The sequence below is a fragment of the Diorhabda sublineata genome, chromosome 5, assembly GCF_026230105.1.
Source record: "Diorhabda sublineata isolate icDioSubl1.1 chromosome 5, icDioSubl1.1, whole genome shotgun sequence".
NCBI classification, from domain to species: Eukaryota; Metazoa; Arthropoda; class Insecta; order Coleoptera; family Chrysomelidae; genus Diorhabda; species Diorhabda sublineata.
In genome coordinates this window covers 593,617-608,285 of record NC_079478.1, presented here as the reverse complement: position 1 = coordinate 608,285, position 14,669 = coordinate 593,617, and the positions used below count along the sequence as shown (strand labels likewise).

The 14,669-nt window shown below is 31.7% G+C and overlaps 2 protein-coding genes across 4 annotated transcripts in view; both read right to left on the bottom strand.

Annotated features, from left to right (window-relative positions):
• Nucleotides 1–14,669, bottom strand: part of LOC130444344 (uncharacterized) — a 58,629-nt gene that overhangs the window by 32,101 nt on the left and 11,859 nt on the right. The gene's annotated exons all lie outside the window — the stretch shown is intronic.
• On the bottom strand, nt 6,773–14,033 carry LOC130443724 (uncharacterized). Of its 3 annotated transcripts, none has more exons than XM_056778487.1 (4): nt 13,906–14,033; nt 10,818–11,080; nt 7,759–8,029; nt 6,773–7,018 (listed from the first exon to the last, which is right to left on the bottom strand). In XM_056778487.1, exons 2-4 carry the CDS (start codon nt 11,003–11,005, stop codon nt 6,995–6,997), a joined length of 483 nt encoding a protein of 160 aa, XP_056634465.1. In that variant the 5' UTR covers nt 11,006–11,080; nt 13,906–14,033; the 3' UTR covers nt 6,773–6,994. The 3 variants fall into 3 exon arrangements, with proteins under 3 accessions (XP_056634465.1, XP_056634466.1, XP_056634464.1); XM_056778488.1 differs by lacking the exon at nt 13,906–14,033 and adding an exon at nt 13,410–13,555; XM_056778486.1 differs by lacking the exon at nt 13,906–14,033 and adding an exon at nt 13,410–13,536 and having other exon boundaries at nt 6,773–8,029.

Here is a 14,669-nt window from a genome sequence, read left to right as displayed (position 1 = left end):
ATAACGCCCTTCACATGCTAAGTAAACTGCTAATGATTTACTTTTTCATAGAGGGACAGAATCTCTTTCAAACAACAACAACTGTTCACTCTCACTCACCTCCTATTTAAATACTAGATACTTATAGACTGAAACAGGTGAAATTTTCGAATACGAGTGGACCTAAAATTCTGAAAATGTTTTCCACGTGTTTCTAGGGTTCCCTTTTGTTAAATTTCTTTCCCTGAAGCTTCTATATAATCCATTCTTAGGATATTCACCACATAATTGTCCATCACCCGGTAAAGTTATTCAGATACTGAGATATTAGTGTTTTGCCCCAGAAATTGATTGATTTATCCCAGAACCGGACTTAGGCATGGGCCAGCACGGGCGTGCGCCGGGGGCCCCCGCTGCGGGGGGGCCTCGCGACGAGCCATATGATTGATTTTTAAAGCGAAAAAATACATCCATAGCCAATGTTCAGATTCAACACAAATTTTTTTATGCGCTTGTTTTTAGGCTTTCTTGAAATCACCTCGTACATTGCGAAACATAGGAAACACTGCAAACTAAATCAATATAGCGTATTGTATATTGAAAATGAGCTACTGAAATCGATTGACTGCACTAGTGTTATTGAAGAATTTGTTGGTAGCAAAATAAGAAAAAAATGTTTTTAATTTATGAACGTAATTTTGTACTATTTTTAGTTAGAAATAATGAATAAATTGACTATAATGAAAAATCAACTTGATGTAGTAAGAACTCAAGTAAAACGCCCGCCTTACATAGGCCCCTTAAGTATTTTGGCCCGAGGGCCACGATGACTCTAAGTCCGGCTCTGATTTATCTTATTAAGGATTGTAAGCGAAAATCTTTCGCAACTAACAATAACAAAACATATTAAACAACATATTAGAAAGTATTTCAATGTAGAACATAAAAGCATGAGGCAATTATAAAATGATTATTTTGCTACCTACCCTTGATTCAAGCAAATATATTCATAACGATCTTATATAATTCACAAGAAATTTTATCACTTTTGTCTTGATTTGAATTTAAAATTTAAAATGAAAGTAATTAATGCCAACGCCATATTAATATCTAATTAACCTGAAAGTAAGATAAACTTTTCACTTTCTTTCAATACTCGTAACATTTTTAATGTAATCATAATGTAGATATGAATAAAAAAGCCTTAAAGTTGGAACATGTGATAAGCTAAGTAAGTAAAACTACCGAGGCACATCACTACTTGACACGGTCTACCGTTACTAGTATAACATCGATATTAACATACATCAAATCAGAATAGAAAGTACAAAGTTGGAGTATTCAATGGAAAACTTGGAAATTATTATTATTCATATCAATAAGCCATTAATATAGCCATGATTGGTATCCATGATAACTTAGTAGCATTAGTGTTGGCATAATACAAAATTGCAGCTTGGAATATTACAGAGGGAAAGAATCTAGAGAAGAAGAATATACAAAATTATTAGCGCCAAATGACAAAATATGGACAGTAGGGAAAACAACTGAGATCATGAAAAGATGAATAAAACTAGGAAATTAAGCATATTTTGCCAATCGAGACCTCAAGAGCTGCTAGATTACAAATAAAGACTAACCAAAGCCCCATTATTGTGGGGAACAAAAGTATTTAGAAGGATTTATGAAACATTTGGATTAACAAAGCAGATTGGCACATAATATACACACTCAGAAGAAGACTAAGTAGTTAAATTCAGAAAACTGCGAAGGTAGAAGATGGAAGAGTTGTGAGAGCACTCTAAAAACAAGAATTTTTACCAAGTAACGTATCCCCAAGAAAAAGTTAAAAAATAAGATTAATACTACATTTTAAGCAGGCTTATGACAAATAAATGGATACTGAACAGACTGTTTATACTACCACTACACCAACACTCGCATTTACACTTTCTGATGAGCGTTTCGATAACCATATTATCGTCTTCAGAGACTTAATGAGTTTACCTTTTGTGGTAAAGTGAAAAGTGCGTTCAGTATGACTATCACCAACAGTTCCAGAAATTCCAACTCAACAATAAATGGAGATAATCTACTAGGAAACTCGAAAAAAATTGTAAAGCTAATCAACCCCACACAGAAATAAACTATAAGGGGTTGCAAAAATTATGGACTAGAAATAAACCAAGAGAAAGCAAAGTAGATGGTGTTAAGACAGAAAGTGGTTGGTAATGAGGAATGCACATAGCAGTTGAAGCAGTAAAAACCGGAAAATATAAGATAGGAAAAGTTTCTGAATACGAATACCTGGGAGCATTAATATCGAATAAAAATGAAGAACGGACTGAAATAATAATTATAAGATTAGACAGTTAAGCGGTGGAATTATCTAGAGCAGCCAAAATTAGGAACAATAATATCACCACACACGGTAGCAAAACATGGATTTCAAAATACTTTGGTGGATAAAAGAAAATTAAGGATTTTGAATGTACTTAGTTCGACTATAATTTCAGTCCCCGAAGATGAATAAATAAGGAATCCTTAGTTCGGCAACCGAGGGCAAAAATAGGAAGGTGTGGCAGAAAATAATGTCCAGTTATGGGCATAAAAGACCTAATTTTTAAAAACACATAAAACTCTCACATTCACCGTTCACCCTGTAAGAACGAAGTACGCCAAGCATAAAATGTTGATTTGGTGGTATACAAGTACTAACAATAAAGATTCAAATTGTGCTCTAGACCGAGACAAAACATCTTCGAGTTGCAAAGCATTTCCCGTAGAATTTAAAATAAATTTATAGAATTAGTAAACAATACAGGATGTTTTTCAAAAGTTTCCATCCGACGCGTTTGTATGAATATGGTAAATTAGAAATGAAACAGATTTGGTTACATCAATGAAAGTTGTAAATTTGTACGTATGAAAATGTCTCAATTGAATTAGTAGTTAATTAAACATAACTATGAAATCTAACCTCAAACTCATTCGTTTCAAATTACTTCAGAAATCAAGGCAACAAACCTAACTTTGTTTTTAAATTATTGAAGACCGAATTAAACAAAAAAAATGTTTGACTCATTTTTTGTCTTGGCTAATTTTGTTCAATTAATCGATTTTTTTATATGGTATTCCATACACTTTCAACGGATTTTCACATTGGATGAGTATCAGGGTATTTCATTCGATTCCAGTGCAAATAATTCCCATAACTTCTTTTTTTGGAAATTGCCTACTTGTGCTTTGTTTTTTAAGCTATGTTCATTGATTGTCTAATTAACCTGAGCAATAAGTAACCCTTCGGTTAATAACCGCTTGTAAGATGACGAATTGATAATGATTTAGTTCAAGTTTTTTTCATTTATTATTTTGTGCTTAAAAGTTAAGTGTACTAGAAGTATAGTACAGTAAAATCAAGTGTTGACAGTTACACAACAGCACGATATAATTAGTTAATCAGCTATCTAACAAAAATGTCAAATTGCACCGTCCCCAATCACGTCTGCATCGAAAACCCTCCTGCAAATCGCCATATAAAAACAGAATTTTGCATATATACGAATTTTTTAAGCCAGACACGTCTCCCTTTACCTGGAAGCACCTGACTTTTTCATCAAAACTACGAAACTTTTTTATCTCATCCCAAAAGTATCTTATCCATAGAAAGACCGTTTGAAATCGAGTTTTTTATTATCAAGAGCTCTACTAGGGAGATAAAAAATTCAGGGAATTTCAAATTTGAAGATCACTTTGAACCCTTTGTGGTTGCGGTAAACGGTTCTCGAGATATTACAATATTTTAATGGATTTTTACAATTAGTTTAGTGTCGTTGATGTTAAGAGTAGATAACTAATAATATTTTTTTTAATTTATAATTCTTCAACTTATTCATACGTACGCCCCTGACACAGTGTTCGGCCCCGCCTTGAATTAAGACAACAAGCGAACGCCGCGCATCTTCCGTGCTTGTCGTGGCCCATTTACTTCAGACTCTACATAAGTGAGTTGATACTATTTATTTTAGTACAATAATAGTTAAAATAATTCACTATTTATACTTCAAGTCAATTTCTGTTTCAAATATTCTTACATAGTACATGTACCTGTATTCCTAACCTAACCTAACTTAACCTAACCTATATTCGTAAAATATATCAACCGGGTTATTAATTATAAATTACAAACTCCTCTTCACACACATCGTTCTCATTACTCATGGAAATAAATATATTATGTCATTAGCATCGTTATTATTTCTGATGAAAAATAGAATATTGCTCATTCGGACTAAAATTAATACAGATGAATCACAAAATTATTTTTTACTCCAAAAACACACAAATATTTTTTAAATATATACACATACAAATATTTTGATAGACTTTTCAAAGTAAAATGTAACTTGCTAATTGTGATGAATTACTTGCTTAGAGATATAAGAAGTGTCTTTATTACAGTTTTGGACAATATCTCAGATTATCGAATCTTTTTTCAATTTTAAAACACTCTTTCCTTCTAATGAATACAAGAAAAGTCCGATTTTAATCTTGAATCAAGTTTAATGTTCAAAAATATTCTGTTTTTTTATTTTTATAACTTCAAATTAAATTACTTGATGAATGGTTGCGAGCTGCCCGGCACTTAACCACCAAATCTTTCCATTCAAGTTTGAAGTTGAGCTTAATGACCTTCTGATTCAGGATAAATAACTTAAAACTTAATTATTGATTGAATTTTTATTATTTTTCCATTTAAATAAAGTAAACTCGCATATTTTAGAGAAACAAACACCTGCACTTTGAATGAATCAATATGCCACTATAGGGACACACTGTATCCGCTTACAGATTTGTATTTAACAATTTTTTTATTGTTAAATCACATTTGACTTAATCAGAGATGTGATTTTTGTCCCGTCTTATTGTTTATAAACTTTGCTGCTATGGAAATATGTAAAGTATAATATATACAGTTAAATAAACTTTGTGAAAATATTGAGTGAAACAAATTGCTCGTAAAATTAATAATTTGAGCTACGAGAAAGTTCAGTATATAAAATTAGCCATTTCAATAATAAACAGATTACTTGGTAATTGACGCGTAGAGTATGTGTCACATAATAACAGATTTTTCAAAAAGAAACAAATTTTAGATTATTTTATATCTTTATTAACCAATTGAAATATCATTAATAGAATGTTGTGAAATGAAAAAGGATTGGAGATTTGAAACAATTTGTAAATTATTGCTATTCCTTTACGTATCTTTATATTACGAAAGGAGTTTTAAGCGAACGGCTGCAGGCGTAGATCTTAACGAAATTTCTTCGCGAGAAACTATGTTTCGTATATCAAACTGAAAAGAAGACGCAGACGGATGTCGCGTGGTAACGAGGTTTGTTGGTTTCGTCCAGTTCATTAGTTACTTCAGGAAATATTAAGAGAGTGAGATATATGATAAAAAAAGATTCGAAAAAATACCTATTGAGCTATTGAGGCATCTCTTTCAATTTTAATTTTGATATATATTTTAAAACTCTAATAAATAAATAATTTTTTTAAATACGACATTATTCTTTCCATTAAAAACACTGTTGTGTAAATTTTTAAACCGTTTTTACATATTATTGAATATTGATTATCTCCTCCTACCAAAGGAGGTTGACACAGTCTGAACTATAGTGTACATAGTGTCCAAAAAAAATCTTTTTATAACACAGGAATAAAGTAACTAATAGCACAGTGAAGCAAATAGTCCAAAATAAAAAAAAAAATGAATACCGATTGTGTAAGTTGTAGTTCATTTATAATTTAATTCACAAGCAACAACAAACATAGTATTAGAAAAATTCAATTGTAATGTAAACATGATATTCATAAATCCAAGCCCCTAGAATCAGCTAAACGTAATGCTTGAAAATTTTGTTGAATGTGAAACATATGATACTTTCAGAAGACTTTATTTTATTATTCAATTTACATATTAAATGATGTACTATAACTATACGAACCCAAGATAATATTAATGGCTTTGCATTCTTTAACTGCAAAAATTTCTACATTAAATCATTTCAAACAGTTTAAAGGCGTTCTGAATTAATTCATAGTAATTATAGATAGGCGTTTCTTCCTAGCAAACAATCTGGTTTAATAAATTCCACGAATATGCTAGCAATACCTACTTGTCGAATCAAAAGGTAAAACGATGAATCTAGTAAACCTTACTTACATTGTGTCAACTCAAGGGAATAAAAACAATATCTTCGGAATTACCACACCAACAAAAACAATATAAGTGCCGCACTAAACTTGTCAACAGTCAAAAAAGTGTCGAAACGAGATGAAGATAACAGGAAAATGGTTTAGACAATCCGCGCATGAATACCTGAACGCAACTGAGTGTTGTTAGCTTAAGAAGAGAGAGAGATGGTTCAAAGAAGTCTATTCACCTGTTGTTGGACAGGTGCAAAGAGAGAATGGGCACCCCTCCGTCTTTATTGGAAAATATTTTTTAAATAGCTAACGTAGTATGACAGAGCGAATATTTGAAAAAAAAAGTATGTATGTCAGTGATCCTATTGGGAAATGGGACAATGTTGTATATTATCCATCATTGCAAGAAATATTTTAATGTAATTTCAACTGACTTTATCGAACAATATTATGATAATGAAACGTATAAATGTTGTGAAGACTATGCTCATTAAGACCATTATTGCTTGTTGAGTAGGCATAATGTTTTACGTCGATGAATTGCAAATGTAAAAAAGGGAATTCTTAGAACAGAGTATAGTTCTAGAATACATTTTATTTTTGAGATACAAATTTTATTATTTAAATAGAAAATTAACGTATACATATAACCAAATTATAAATGTTTTTGATATTTTATTGCTTCAGTTGTGAAGTCTATTATATTAATTTTTTGTCCAGTTATACAGAGTAAGTCACGAGGAACTTCTACCATATATATAAGACAATTTCCAATATATCTGTGGTTTTGGTGACACAGTCAATCAAACACAATTGTGTTTCTCTGTAAGAAAAGCGATTTATTGTTATTAACATGTAAACTAAAAATTACATGAAACAAAAGTATGCACCTATTTAGTACTAAACAAATATTTCATACCTGTAAGAAAAGAAACGACATTTAATGTTATTATTAACAATGTCTGTTCCAAAATCACAAATTAAAATAAACTTAAAAATGAAATTGTTTTCCAGCACACAATCACACAATACGACATTCGAGGTTATGCCCTGCTTCCCATCGATGACAGTGACAGATCATCTGTCACAAACGGACTTACGGCAAAATAACACGCAAAAGAAAATTATATTTTTCTTTACATATATATAGAGTAGAATACATCATGTAGGTACTAAACAGTGTCAACTCCTCTTTTATATTAATTTACTGTGGATTTTTGGATTCAAGGAATAATTTATCCCATCTCTTGTAAATTGGACTTCACCTGTACACAATGTCCTGTACAGCATTGGTGGATGATTGTTAATCCATCTACAAATTCCAACCTATGGATTTCATCTCCAGGATATAATCGCTGAACTAATTGAATATGATTTGGGTATAGATGTTTTTGTTTTATAAGAGTCTAGTGTTAATTGTAGTAACAGTAACATAGTAACAGCGTCAATAATGTCATTTTCCCGCGCGTGATGGTTGAAACAAACTATAATGTAATAATTGTAATGCTGTGGAAACTCATCATGATAAATAGAGAATTCTACAATTTTAAAATCATAACTTACAAAAATTCCTCTTCCAATCAATTCTGGAGAAATATATTTTCTTCTATATCCTAGCCCTACTCTCTTCTTGGGCCGTTTTTCCAAAAATCTCTCGTGTGCTCCAATACATTTGTAATCTTCAAGATGTTCAATCGTTTCCTTCTTCAGTTTTAGAGCAGCAAACATATGAACGGGCTTAAAGATTGTAACTCCTTCATCTTCAACCAGAATGTAAGGTACTCTACCAGACAGTACGTCCTTTGTAGCCTCAGCCGGTACTACGATTTTATAACTAATTGAAAAAAGAAATATACTTATTGGATATTTATAAAATTATTCTTCACGTTTATATGATATTTATTCACCAAACAGGAAAACGCTGCCGGACAGTATCACTATGATATAGTTTGACAAGTAATAATATTCAATTGATAGAATTTAATTGGAATTATGCCGGGTTATGTAACGCACCAGCAATATATGAATGACCGTCATGCGTGGATTAAACTGGAAGACGTTCTGGCGAAGTTTTCTTCTGTCGGTTTGAAACTTTGCCCACAGAAATGTCATCTATTCAGAGAAGAAGACAAACCTTACCTAGGACACGTAATATATGCAGAGAGAAAAAACTGATCCAGAGAAAACTGATTGCGTGTTTATAGGAAATCCCAATCTGAGCAATATTGGAATAGGCTGGAAAGAATTACTGCGTGGGAAGAAGAGAACAAGGGACAAAGTATCGCGATGGATTGAACAACTCCAAGAAGATGAGTACAAGATTGAATACCGTAAAGACCATTTGCACAGAAATGATGACACTCTTTCAAGAAGAGCTTGGAAGCAAGCACTGTTACTGAGCAAAACAAAAAGATAGACAAGTGATTGTAGTGCAGCCGGTAGAGGAGTGAAGTCGGAAAGCCGTCAACAATGTACAATTGATAATAAAGAGATAAGAAGCCTCTTGGAATTCAAAGAAAGTGGACAACGACCCAAACGGCACGATATTTCATCAAAGAGTCTGGATACAGGAAAAGCCTAGCGAATATTGTGCTTAGAGGGGAGCTTTAGTTAATAAACGACCTTTGGTACTTCATTGGAGCCAAATGTCGCCGCCGAATACTACCCTTGAATCATTATAACACTGAAAGTGATACTTTTCCGGTCCAGAAATATGATTTTACTAGGAAGTACTCAAACTATTATTTCTGAGATCAACATAATCATAAATTACAGAATTATTGCGCATAACATTTTTTATTGTCTATGAAATTGTTTTCTTGACACTCACTGTTTGTTTATTGTGGTGAGAAAAAATTTTATATAGAAAACATTTGAAATAGATAGTGATGATGATTTCAGATGTAAGGAACTCCATCGTAGTGCTGCTTCTGTAATATATTGCTAAATAAAATCCACGATAGAATATGAATAAACTAACAAATGTTCCATGGATTTTGGCCAAGAAATTATTATTACGGAAAAAGATATATTAATACTAAAAGATATTCGAAATTCGGTCTTTCTACGTACGCTAAAATGACAACTATAACCAAACAAGTTAAAAAATGCGTTGATTGAACAAAGTTAAAAGTTCATTAGGTGTTTTTAGAACTTATCACCATCTATATTTTCGCCTCTTCAGATAATTAAATAATATATAACCTACGTCGCACCTATTTATGAGGTGTACAGTTAGTAGTAGGCCCGTTTTAGTAGGTTTTCAATCAAATTTGATAGCACTCGAAACGCATACAAAATAAGGTGAAAAAATTAATTTTATGGCCCGTCAAATTGGAAACAGTGAATATAGCAAATTAAATTAATTTCACTCCTATAAAATGCAAAAACTAACAGCTTTTTGGAAATGATTGAATGGTTAATTTCGGAACAGTGATGGCTTTTATAATTAACCTAACCAATAATAAAATTATCGCTATTGGAACGATGGAATTCTCGCCTTTTTAGTGAAATTCTTACACAGTTCACTTTCTTCGTAAACTGTTGGCTGATACTACTGGAAATAGTATTATTGAACCTAGTTCAACGGTTAATCAATAAAAGATGAAGTCACTCACCATCTTGAACAGTTTCTACTATGATGACCGGCACAGTCAACAGGCGTGCGGCTGTGTATCCATCATAACTAGTTTGAACACGTTACTTTCTATCAAATAAGACAGTTGTAGATCCTTTATCAGATAAAGTAATAAAATTTAAAATACATTCTTTATAAAAAACGACCTAATTTGAAGCTTCAGTCGACTTTTTTCAAAATTTAATTGAAAAGCAATGTACAAAAAGTCCGACTCAAAAATAAAGCGACGTGATTTTGCACATTTTTCAATTTTCTTTAGGGGCTAAAATATAGAAGGTGGTGCTTTATCAAAACGACATTTTGTAAACAAATTGAGTAAAGTACATTTAGAATCTTAAACGTTGTGATGACTTATATCAACAAAAATTGAATGGCATTGAAGATGTTATACGTGAATCTTTTATTAAAACATTGTTTAATAAAATAAACAGACCAAGATACTTTATGGTATGCCATTGTATGGAATATACGTCGACTAAAAAAATTTTGTTGCTTATCAAAATACCCCGAATTGTTGAAAATGGTTCATTAACATATGGAAACATAGGACATCACATCCATAGGTTCACAAAGACAATTTTGTTGAATGCTTACAGATTCCATTGCTTCAAATAAGCATTGGGGATGCAAATCTTCATAATACTATAAGTATTATACCAAAGAACAAAATAGTAACATCTAAATTTAGAGAGAACAGTAATAATGTGAATTACTTCCTTATTTTAGGTAGAGTTCTAGCTATGTTTAATAATTGTACCATAAAACTTCAAAACTGTACAAAAAAAGGTATGATAAACGCTTCGTCTATGAATTTATCCATTTATTCTCAAAAAATCTATTTATAAAAATCAGTGATGAACTATATTTACCACCTTGGCCCCTCAAAGATTTTGCTAAATCTTTTTCGGTCAGAGAATAATTTTGTGGTCTGCCGAACAGCCGAAAAACTAGAAATTCTTGAGAAAAAAATGATTTACGGAATTACCTAGATATTAACATCGGTAAACGCTTCATTTCTTCCTCTTCTAGTTCCTGATATTCTGGTACAGCCGCTTGGGTTGGTGAAGGAGCTCTTGGTTCAGGCGGTGGAGATGGTGCAGGTCTGCCCATAGGAATTAGAGCTTCCTGCATAGTGGTTGTACGGTATTTAGAACACTCAGGTTTATATAGCATAGACCTGGGATGTGATGGGGGATAAACGTGCTCCGTTTTGATAGATTTTTCAAAACTGCTCAATCAAAACCAGATCTGTACAACAATGTTTCTTACTTATCATTAATAGTGGTATAAAGGGTATCCCGTAAATAAGTACTTGATATATAATTATATTTTTACCTTATTTGATAAAGATACAAACTAATTAAAGTTGCATTTGTTCTCAAAAGAAAGATATACAATTGTTTCGTTGCAACATATTTATACAAAGACTTTATTATATCGACAAATATCGCGATTGTCCTATTTTTGTGCTTTTTTCTGATGAATTTAGATGACTAGCATTGAGCTGTTAATAGAAAATATATTTCATTATTCACACCTTGTAAAAACTTCTTCAACAATAAACCTTGTGAACTTTTTGGCTCTATAAGAAGATAATGCACTGAAAGGCTAAAATATAATTCGATAGATTTCAGCAACTACTCACACATTTTCATCTTTTTATTTCCTATTATTTATCCACTCATTTCTATCTTGAAACTGCGAATACCAACAATAAAAGCAATGGTTTCTAACCAATCAACCATGAATCACTTTAAACACTCTACAAGTTAGTACATTATCATCATAGACAGTTTATAAAGTTAAGTTAGTTTCTTATGTTTTTGTCCTGTTGTAAAAAGCTAATATTACACGTCTTCGAGATCCACGTTTCACGACAGATACTGCATCTACACGATCTCATAACGTGACATAGTAGATGACTGATAAGCAGGGACGGGTTCAACTTAAACTATTTGTTTCGACACATTAGGCAATGAAACGATGTATATATAAGACTGTCGATAGACACTTTACGTGTTTCAAGTTTAATTTTTTTCGGCACATTAATGCCCTAAATTTATGGGAGGAATGAATTATCCAGGCCAGGCCTACAGAATTATCTTTTAGTCTTTAGAATATTATTCGGTGTTTTGTGTGTGTGTGTGTGTGTGTGTGTGTGTGTGTGTGTGTGTGTGTGTGCGTGTGAAAGATAATTCCTTGAAATTAAGTCCATCAACCACAGAAATATAGTTCGGAGGTGACCTAACCTAACCTAACCTAACCACAGAAATATAGTTCGGAGGTGAGTGTAAGGTTCCCTCAGTAAATTAACCAAAGTTGTACACTTTCTCAAAGGCATTAATATATCCTCTAACTGTGATATTTTATAATGTATTGTCCATAAAGTAACTCGAAAAAAATATGTTTAACGTTAGTATTTTATCAATTATTGTTGCTATGTAATCTTGAAACGATCTGTATAGATGAATATACAAAAATTACGCCCACAGAATGGGGAAGATATTTCGAAAACTTCATAACTCAGAAAAAACAATATGAGGAATTTGAAATGTCAAATTACTAGTTTATCTTGTACTAAAAAGTGTGTTTTAATAGTCGTTGATTTTTGATGCCCATTAAGAAAGAAAGATTCAGTATCAGTTGATAAAAAAGTGAGTAAGCTCTAACAAAAACTGTTTAATATTTTACAAATATAAAAAACCTTTTTCTTTCGCTCACTCTTAGAGAGTAGTTTCATAAAAATCGTTTATATCTTCATCATAGACGATAAACAAAAAAAGGATAAATAGTTGACGATGTAGTAACCTGAGGATGAAGATAACTCACAGAGGCTTCTTTATAGGTTCCAAAAAACTGTTACTATGAACTGTTAAATATATAAATATTCATGAACTGAGTCGGCGCAGTATCTAGAGCACCTAAAAGATGCAAACTCGCGATATATATCAAGAGGTAACTATTGTAACCACTAGTAATCCAAAGGCAAACAATAAAGCCATTTAATACTTTAAACATAAATTACATCTAGGATTTACTATATTCGGTCGGAGGAGCAAAGTGGAAGACCAGGCAGGATTTAATCTAACCAGTGAAAATTGCTAGTGTTTCATTGTAATAGAAAGTGAAATATAGGAAGTACATTTTGAATGTAGATTCAAGAATATGATTTTAAAAAATTAGATACATCCGTGATACCATGTAACTTGTCAAAATTAAAAATTTTGGTAGAAAAATGATTTATATCTATTCTTTTAATTTAATGTACTAATTTACGGGACACGTTGTATAATCATTACTCTTGTTGATATAAAATTGTTCATAGAATCAAAATCTTATCACCGACAACCTAGAAAATGTAAATATATCATCGGATACTTATATTTAAAAGTTCTAGTACATTTCTATGGTTTTTTGTCCACATACTACAATTACCATGGCGGAATAATCATAAATATGAATAAAGAATATGATATGAGACTTGAGTAACGTGAAAATGGATACACAGTGTGAACAATCTACAATTTTCATTACATTAGTAAAAAATAAGTGTAAAAAATGCAATTTGATTTCTAACCTTTCAAGATCTCCGTGAGGGGCTCGAGAGAGGGGCAAATTTTGATGTGTTTGGAATAAAAATAACTTAAAGGCACACTCAAAATAAATATTTAACAAACTTGACGTCGAACGGTTACTTAAAGAATGACAATTAAGGACAAGAATAAGTCAGATATCTAGTTCGACAATCTATTTGTAGACAAGTTAATTTTGATCCAACCTCCTGGCAAACGTTTATAATTAATTACTACTGGGTATTATTCTCTCAAGAAGTGTAACGCTAACAATGTTCCCTGAAGTAAAAATAAAATCTACATTCGAAATATACGGTTAATTTCAGGCAGTAATACCTATATTTTCGCAATAAATTCAATCATATACATTCAAAGTCTTGCATACTAATCAAAGATAGATAGTAATAAAATAATTTCGCAAATTCGTATTACTGTCTTTGGCAGGATCATCAGAATAGCGTAAGTTGTCTACTTTCATGAACGATCAGATCACACACTTACGAAGAACCGATGATAATATAATAATTTCATAAATTTCTACAATTAACCCTGCTAGGTCACCAGGAGACTATGTAACGGAATAATTGGAATCGATTTTCACCCACTGATCACACTTATCAAGCATCAATAACAATACATCGAGTTAATAATTCCATCCCTATCTCCGTACCAATATAATCAGGTTCAACGGAGTAAATAGACATTGCGGCGGCGTAGTGTTGTGCAAAATATCGAACAGCAGTTGAGAGGTTATGGACATACCTATAGTGAGAATAAAGTAGGACAGAATAGTTACACTTAGGGTAAAACTTGATTGTTAAAGATTAACAAAGTCCCACGGTGAAGCATTAGATGAAATGATTAGAGTGTGAAATAATCCATAATACGACCTGATTACAAATAAATGATAAGTAAAAACACTAAAAACACATGTTTGTATTTAATCCAATTAAGAAAACGAGGGTTCTTCAAAATGTTTCCGATCTAACAAAGAAACAAGACGTTTGTTTTTCCGAAATCTTTTCCATTTTTCAAAAAGTTGTAAAACCGTTCTGTATGTATTGTATTATAGCAGAGTGTGAAAACTATATTATGAGGAAACAAAAATGAAAAGGTGTAAAGTTGTGAGGAGTATTTTAAAAATTATGTATTGTTGTGAATATCATTTTAGTGCTTTTACTCCTGTAACCTCGGCCAATGTATAATCTAATCTAACCATAGATGATTATTGATATCAGAAGAATAATCTGAAAACAAAATTATCA

Bases quoted from the DNA above. Each gene is read 5' to 3' on its own strand.
- LOC130443724 (XM_056778486.1), bottom strand. From the start codon at position 11,005: ATGCTATATAAACCTGAGTGTTCTAAATACCGTACAACCACTATGCAG. The intron at 8,030-10,817 runs GTAATTCCGTAA...TTTTTCAATTAG, and splicing joins TTACCGATGTTAATATCTAG to TTATAAAATCGTAGTACCGG.